Source organism: Marmota monax, unplaced genomic scaffold (genome assembly GCF_021218885.2).
Source record: "Marmota monax isolate L192 unplaced genomic scaffold, Marmota_monax_Labrador192_F-V1.1 WCK01_AAM20220418_F8-fsc01270, whole genome shotgun sequence".
In the NCBI taxonomy this organism is placed as follows: domain Eukaryota; kingdom Metazoa; phylum Chordata; class Mammalia; order Rodentia; family Sciuridae; genus Marmota; species Marmota monax.
In genome coordinates, this window is record NW_026694628.1 from 1 (window position 1) to 8,169 (window position 8,169).

General features: G+C 45.9%; 1 protein-coding gene across 2 annotated transcripts; it reads left to right on the top strand.

The window, feature by feature from the left end:
• Positions 1-511: 511 nt before the first annotated feature.
• LOC124078166 (GTPase IMAP family member 5) lies at positions 512-7,784 on the top strand. 2 transcript variants are annotated; one of them, XM_046422866.2, is made up of 3 exons: positions 512-842; positions 4,847-4,895; positions 6,154-7,784. In XM_046422866.2, the coding sequence occupies exons 2-3, from the start codon at positions 4,853-4,855 to the stop codon at positions 7,032-7,034; spliced, it is 924 nt and encodes a 307-aa protein (XP_046278822.1). In that variant the 5' UTR covers positions 512-842; positions 4,847-4,852; the 3' UTR covers positions 7,035-7,784. The 2 variants fall into 2 exon arrangements, with proteins under 2 accessions (XP_046278822.1, XP_046278823.1); XM_046422867.1 differs by lacking the exon at positions 512-842 and adding an exon at positions 849-1,574.
• The last annotated feature ends 385 nt before the right edge of the window (positions 7,785-8,169 follow it).

Consider the following 8,169-nt stretch of genomic DNA (forward strand, 5'->3'; position numbering starts at 1 on the left):
TTAAAAGCCAACAGAAAGGAAGGAAGGTGGGGATTCTCTGGCGTATGACAGCCTCCACCTAAATCCATTTTGTATTCTCAACCCCACTGTGTGAGGTCATTGCTTTATGATGGTTGCTTAAACTTTAAACATGCAATCATTTGGAAAATAGACACTCTAGAGCCCTGCTACCAGCCCCACCCAAAAAAACGCACAGATACACTGGAGCCTGTGCCTAGGGTTGGCTCTGTCACGTGGCAAAGAAGAGGCAGCCAGCCCACGTGGTTTGCTGCCAGGGGCTCACCCAGGTTCTCCAGGACTAGCAGGGTCTTTCTGCTCCTGGGTAGCAGGAAGATTCCAGAAATTAGAGCCAGTGAGAAGGGGCCCAGGGGTGTGAGGAGGCAGAGGCACAGGTGCTCACCATGGATGCTGGGGTGCTGGGGGTAGGGCTGGAGCCCAAGCACTTCCCAGACATTGGGGCGGGGGTGCTTTTCTGAACCTGGAGGAGGGGAAAGGCTGTGTCATTCCCTCCAAGACCTCTTTGCTCCAAATACTGTTCACTTTAAGAGTCACAAAGGGGAAATGGGAGGGGGTGGACGGCGGGTGGCCCACGGGCAGGAAGTGCAGGGTCAAGTCACTCATTGGCTGGTCCCAGAGACCTGCTTTCACTGGGTCTCCAACAACCCCAGCGAGTCCGCTGGGAGCCCGGGCGCGCCATCCTCCCGGTGTTCCTGCAGCTGGGCGGAGGGTTCCGCTCGCCGGGGCTGCTCCCTACCGCGTCTGGCTCAGCGCAGCAGGTGCCCTGGCTCTGCTGTCCTTCGCCTTCTGGAGAGGAACCTCGCGCTCGCTGACCGCCGCCTGCGGTAAGGAGGCAGGTTTACGCTCAGGGATGCTCTCGGGGCTGAAGGACCATGGATAAGTTCTAACTTAGAACGCGAATTTGCAAAAGCTCTCGTCCTTCTGGGTCCCCTGGCCAACGAAGCAGTGCAATGGAGTGAGCATCGTGGACAACGGCAGCCGGAGAGCTGCGGGACACCAGCCTAAACCTCCCCGCTTGTCCACAGGCCGCCTTGTTCCGTGGCCTTTGCTCAGGCTCGCTGCCCGTTCCCTAGCCCACTCCTTCTCCTGAAACCCGGGGAACAAGGCTGGGCCCTCCCCTCATCCTGCCTGACAAGTGAGACAATGGAAGCTCCCAGAGGGCCCAGGCTTCCCGGGCTTCCTTAGGGGTGGAGGTTTAGTTCTGCAGTTCAGCCTCCCACTTCTCAGCCCACCCCAACGTGGCAGGCACCTCCTTCCAGGAGTCAGATGGCTTCTTAGGGCTCCGCTGAGCACACAAGACTCTTCAGTGGACTTGACCTTGCTCTTCTCAAAACCTTGACCTTGATCTTCTCAATACCACTTCATTGCCCTCTCCCATCCCAAGTCCCTACACCTTTGCTATGATACTGTACTGTGTGAATCTAGGACAACGGTCCCAGATTCAGGGCACATGTGAAGAGTCCCTTGGTCAGCTAACCTGTGCGAGAAACGCCTCTTGGAATCACAGTGACAGACCTGTCAACCAGTGATTCTCATAGTGGAAACTTAAGGATCAGGCAAGTTCATACTAATGAAGCAGGAAGAAAATAACAGTTGTTTTGAATCTTTCACAAAATAGCATTATTTGATAAATTATTTGCATTATTTGATAAATGGGTATCATGGTGATAAAATCAGGACCATGCAATTTTCAATTCAGAATGTACATTATGATCATTTGCTTCAACCTCCTCCCTAAGCTGGACCCTCCTGCTGCCCCTTATCAGTTGCTGCTACTATTTTGCCCACATACTACCTGCCAATCTCCATGTGTCCTTGTCCATTGTTAGGGAAAAGTTGTAGGATTTTTATTGGGGGGGGAAGAAGTCTCTTTATTCTCAAACCCCCCCCCACACACACCCCACACACACACACTCACTTTTGTCTGCTCTGCTGACCAATAGGCTTCACATTCCTTCAGGTCTACCATGTGTCCACAGACTTCTCCTAAACTTGACTCGGTTCCTTTCCTTCTTCTCTATGTCTCCTTTAACATCTCCATCAGTATCCCTCCTGACTCACCTCTGGAAACTTCGTCATTTGTTACTCTGTGCCAAAGACTATTCCCCCATGGGACATACATCTCCCCTAGCAACCTGAACCACTCAAAAGCAGGTACAGGAGAACCACTTTTGCTGCACTTTGAATGATGTAACATTTTATTGGATTTTGTGACAGCCTCAGGACACCATTTGGGTCACACTGAGAAATACATCTAGAAAAAATACCAGATTGTTTCAAACTAAAATGTTTCAACGCAGAACAACTCCTGTCCCTGAATTTTTTTCTTTGAATTATTTTAATTCAAATTACTTTTAATTATTATTTTTGATTATTTTAATTATTTTTATTTAGTTAGCTTTGTAAATACATACAATGAACATTCTGCAATACAATTCTGTGTTGGTTGTAGGACAGGCTGGAAGCCTGTCGATATCAATTTGTGTCCTGACCTTGCATGCTGGTATTACATCCAGGAGGCTGCTGACTCTTCTGGAATTTGTTCATCATCTCCTTCTCCCTCCCCACCTCTGCTCCTGTCTCTCCACTAAGAAATCATAAAGAATACACAGGCAAAGGGGTCACTTTGAGGATTTAGTTTCATGACAAATATGCGGTCATTTGATGCTTTTTCCTAAGATTTTAATAAAAATTTTAATACGAACCTTAGTCACATCACAGGGAACATAGGAGAAGAGTTTTTACAGTGGACATGAAAGGAGTCTGAACATTATAAATGGCTACACAGAGATGAATCAGGATGATGAAGTTCATCATCAACATCACCTCCACAGTCAGTGTCCTCATTACATAGATAGGTAAAAATAGTGTCAGAGAATTGGGGCATTTTTAGCAAAAGCCAGGATATAACTTACCAGAGATGAGAACAGTATGTGTAGGAGAGGGTGATGAAGAGAAGGCTCTTCTCTGGGTGCAAGGGAAGAAAGGAAGGGAGGAGAGGGGAAGGGAGAATGTGGGGAAGGGATCAGAGAACGTTCAATGGCTCTAATGTATTTGATAACAGAAAAATGGATGGTTTCCTCTAATAAGGGAAAAGAAAATCCACTGAGTGAATAGTAAAATATGTAAAAGATAAAATAATAGGAGTAACTTAAATATAAAATCAACTATGAAAACTGTTTTGAATTCAACAGTAATCAGTAAAATGCAAATTTCAACCAATTGAGACATCCTTATTTCTGCTCAGAAGGGTGATAAAAATTAAGTGTAACATCAGTAATTGGGGAAAAGTTGGGGAATTTTCATGTGACTGATATAAACATGAATTAGCACAACCCACCCAGAGTCATATTTGGCAATATCTACCCAGTTGAAAAGGTATACCCCATATAAATTGTTAACACCCATGTGCAAAGAGTGTCTATGCAAATTCTTTTGCAGCATCATTTGTAGTAGCAAGCAAATATTTCAGAACAGCCTAAGTGTTTGTTAACAAAGAATTGGATAAAATGTTATCAAAAATCTGTAAAAGTATAAAATACAAAACCAGTATTGTGAGTTCTCGATAGATGCATATGTATACAGAAATGTAAATATACAAATAAGAAAGATTTATAAAGACCTTGGAGAGGTCTGATGGTATGACTCAGTGGTACAGCATTTGCCTAGCATGCCTGAGGCCCTGGGTTTGATTGCCAGCATTGAAAAAAAAATCCCAGAATATTGATTGCCTCTGAAAGACAGAAGGAGGAGGAAAGAATGATTAGAGATTAAAAAAAGAAAAAGAAATGGGAAATATATCTATGATGTTTTAATTTCTCAACCAAACAGAATAGCTGCGGTAAAATTTATTCATTGCAAATGGTGAATATTTGTTTTATTATTCTGTGTATTTCCCCACTCAAAAAGTTTGTTTCACAACTCAGCCATCTTTAAAACTGAGCAAATAAAACATAAGGTAAGAGTTGATCCTCCTAGTAGCATCTCACCATCCATCCTTCTAATGTGTGCTTACTTTTCCCTAACATGAAAAATGTCAGTGTTATGCCCCATTTGAATGAAGAATTTATGCCAGTGCTTATGCCAATTTCTGGTTAAGCCTGTTGGGTTCCAAAATGGTAATTATTAGGAGACCAATCAGGAAAGACATTTGACTAAAAATTAAGTGGGAAATATTTTGAATTGGTCTCTAATGTTGATTCTTCCCCTTCAGCCACAGCCCCATCATCTCTCCACCTGTCGCTGGGAGGGAGCCCTCATGCTCCCTCCCTTTGAATCCCTCATCTCTCACGGGTCCTTGGAGAAGTGCCCAGTCCCCAGGGCCACCCTCCCACTGGAAAGTGCCTTTCATGTGCCCCTTTCTCATGGGGATATTCATCTAATGGAGTGTTAGGGATTGAAAATCCCCAGTATTCAAACACATCAGTGTTAGTTGCATTGTTTTGTCTGGTCTGCAAGTTTGCCTACATTGGTACCAGTAAAAAAAAAGAAAATGATGCCCCACTCCTCATTCACTGAAGAATGCTTTCTTCATTTTGTGGCTTTCAGTTTTGAGAGCGATAATCAACTGATTTGCTTTTAAAAACATTTCCTGTTTTGCTGCAAGCTAAGGAGAAAAGCCACAGAGCACCGTGTTAGAATAACCCAGCATTGGCTCCTGTGTGCAAAGCACTTATAGATGCTTTCAAATAAATATAAGTTAGAAAATTAGCAATGGAAAGCACTATCTAAGGATAATAATTCTTAAGTTAATAATTGTTCAGAGTTGAGGTGCTTACCAGCTCATATATGGATACCACCTTTTATTCCTTTCCTGTTTTTGTTCCAGAAAAGAATGGAAGAGTTTCAGAAAAGCAGATATGGGACTATGAATAAAGGTAAGAAAGTCTGGAAGCTCTAAAGAGCATCAGTCTTTGGGAGAGTTGCTCTTGCCTCCCTACCCATAGCCCACCCCCGAAACAGGGATGGAAACCCCATTATTCTAGACTGAAGAAGAAAAGGGCAACTATCCTTTGTTCCCTACCTCTCTAGCCCTCTTGTGCCTGGCCCACCATTGTCACCAATCACACACTACATGGTGTGACGCTGTCCCTGCACAGCCTGTGGAAGAAATGAAATTCAGGCCAGAGGTTAGAGGGTTGGGAATTGAAGAACATGGTTTCTCTTGCCCTGGTTCCTCTCACTGGAAAAAAGTTCCCCATAGAGACTTAGTGATTGATTGATTGAAACACCCCCAGAATACATAACAAAAGGAAGACTCAACATGGCATAGAAAGAACAGAATAATCAATTTTAGGTGCCTAAAAAGGAGGTTGAGTTCATTTGGGTCTAAAGAACTCTAGACATCTCCAGGTTCTCACCCCCTCCAATATTGAAGATTTAGCTCTTGGCTCAGAGCCATCATCTCCTACACCACTTTTGTTATAATTTCCTGCACTTCAATGAACCAAATAGATGGTCTTTCTAGCACATGTGCTTCTGATGGTCTTATCTTCTTTAGCCACCCATTCTAGTGTCATCTCCCAGATTTTGCATTAACATTAACTGTGACCCAGGAGGTCGCAATTTGAGATGAGGAATCATATCAAATTCAAGAACCCCACTCCCCCCAACAAAGAGACACAGGGATGTTCATCTGGCAGTGGTGGTGGTCACTACAGCTCAGCCATGTGAGACCTTTTTTATTCTTAAGGTCCAGGTGAGGGCACTGAGCTCATCTACGCTGTATACCTGGGAACTTGTGCATGAGAGAAGTATACTTGGGCTTCTCATCTCTGCATCCTTCTAGACTCACATTTATTTAATAGCCAGTGCCCTCTGGCCTGCCCTAAGCACCATTCAGATAAAAGCAGAGGGACCACTTTTTTTTTTTCCCCAAGAAAAATCATCCAGATGAAGTGCGTGGAGCAGCTCCTTAGTGTGGCACTTCTGGCCCCTGGCTATGGGTCAAGCCAGAGCCCCAGCTGGGCATCTTACAATTCAAGAACCAGTTAACACTGTAGGCACACATTTGGATGCATTTAAATATGCCTATGTGTCTGCGAAGGAGGTCCTTAGCTTGTGAGAGACTCCCATGAGGGTCCATGGTCTGAAAATCACAACTTGGTAGAGCACAGCTCCCTATTTTTTTCACAGGTGAAGTAGAAGAGATCTGCTTTGCAACAGCGGCCTCATTGAGGATCCTCCTGGTGGGCAGAACAGGCAGCGGGAAAAGCGCCACAGGAAACAGCATCCTCTGCCGGCCAGCCTTTGAGTCCAGGCTGGCCGCCCAGTCGGTGACCAGGGCCTGCCAGGGGGAGAGGGGCACGTGGAATGGGAGGGACATCCTGGTGGTCGACACGCCCTCCATCTTTGAGGCAAAGGCCCACTCGCAGGAGATGTACAAGGACATCGCAGACTGCTACCTGCTGTCTGCCCCAGGGCCCCACGTGCTGCTCCTGGTCACCCAGCTGGGGCGCTTCACGGCCCAGGACGCGGTGGCAGTGAGGAGGGTGAAGGAGGTGTTTGGGACCCAGGCCATGAGGCACACGATCGTGCTCTTCACCCACCGGGAAGACTTGGGCGACGAGTCCCTGGACCATTACGTGGTCAACACGGACAACCTCGGCCTGCGCCGGCTGCTGGCGGAGTGCGGCCGGAGGTACTGCGCCTTCGACAACCGCGCGGCGGGCGAGCAGCAGCGCGCGCAGCTGGCCGAGCTCATGGCGGTGGTGGAGCAGCTGGAGCGCGAGCGCTCCTACCAGGGCGACCACCTCTTCCTCCCCGGGCCGCGGCTGCAGCCAGGCGGGGGCGCCGGCGGCCCGGAAGCCTATGCGCACTACGTGGCCGAGGTGAGGGCGCAGGTGGACAGGCAGAAGCAGGCGCTGAGGAAGGAGGAGAGGAACTGCAAGGTCAAGGCGATCCTCAGAGCCGAAAACTGCACGATTCCTCGCTATGTAATATCTGCCCTTTTGATTTTATGCGGTGTGCTTACTCTTGTCATTTTAATGACCTTTTATATTAAGCGTGGGAACTGAACATTTTCAAGTGATTGCCCCCAGAGCCACCATCATGGTGTGGCATTTTCTTGCATATGGTAATTAATGTTGGAGAACAGACAGCTGCAAATGGTGGGAACAGGAAATTAACAGAATAATTCTGTTAAATGGGCCCACTGTGCTGCCCCCGGCCCCCACCACATGCTTTTCCAAGAAGCAATTTACCTGAAGCTCTGCCTGGCCTAAGTAGACAGGCTATGTCACATTTCTCAGCAAACTACCTGCCATCTGCGGAGAAATGCAGGTGATAAACCTAGCCTAATTCCCTCTTAAGATCAGGAGCCTTCTTGTCCCAATTTATAAAGGATTTATTTCTGTTTTCTGTAAAACAGAATTTCTGTAAAATAGGATTTCTGCATAGCCTGGCCATAATTTGATGTTGTAAAGCTGCTTGGAATGCCTGCCTGTGCCTTGAACTCACCCATTTAGGAGGCACCACTAAAGTGGTGCCTCCAATCTTGGCCTTCTCTGGCCAGATAATGACCCTCTCTGAGGCTCTAATGACCTTCATAAATTCTGATGGCTGTCGGGCCAGCAAAATATGAAGTAGCTTTTGTGTTACGCTTGTCAAAATTTTGTTATCTGTAAGTTCTCAAACCCCCTTTGTGTAACTTTCTGTGCTATAAAGCTGTACTCTTGGAGAGCTGGAGGGTTGTCTCTGGTTCCACAGTTTTTGTGAGAGAGAGCCCGGCTGGTCAAAATAATAAGCTTGCTTTCACTTGATTTTAATTGGAGTTGGTGGTCTTTTCTTTGCATCATGGTCTAACACAGGCCTGAAATAATGTCTATAAGAGGAACACAAGTTAACCTGAAGGGGGAGACTTTTGTGATCTTTTTCACAGACCAGATCCCACAACTTAGGGAGATAGGATAATTTCTCCTAACCATAAAATCTGTGAGAATTTATGGTTAAGAATCCAATTAGAACCCTAAGTACATGTATGAAAACACACATGGTGTAACTGTACTTTGTGTTCAACCAGAGACATGAAAAACTGTGCTGTATTTGTGTAATATCAATACAATTGCATTCTGCTGCCATATCTAGTTAATTAGAATAAATAAAATAAGAATTTTTTTTTAAAAAAGAATCCAATTAGAACCAGTCAGCAGG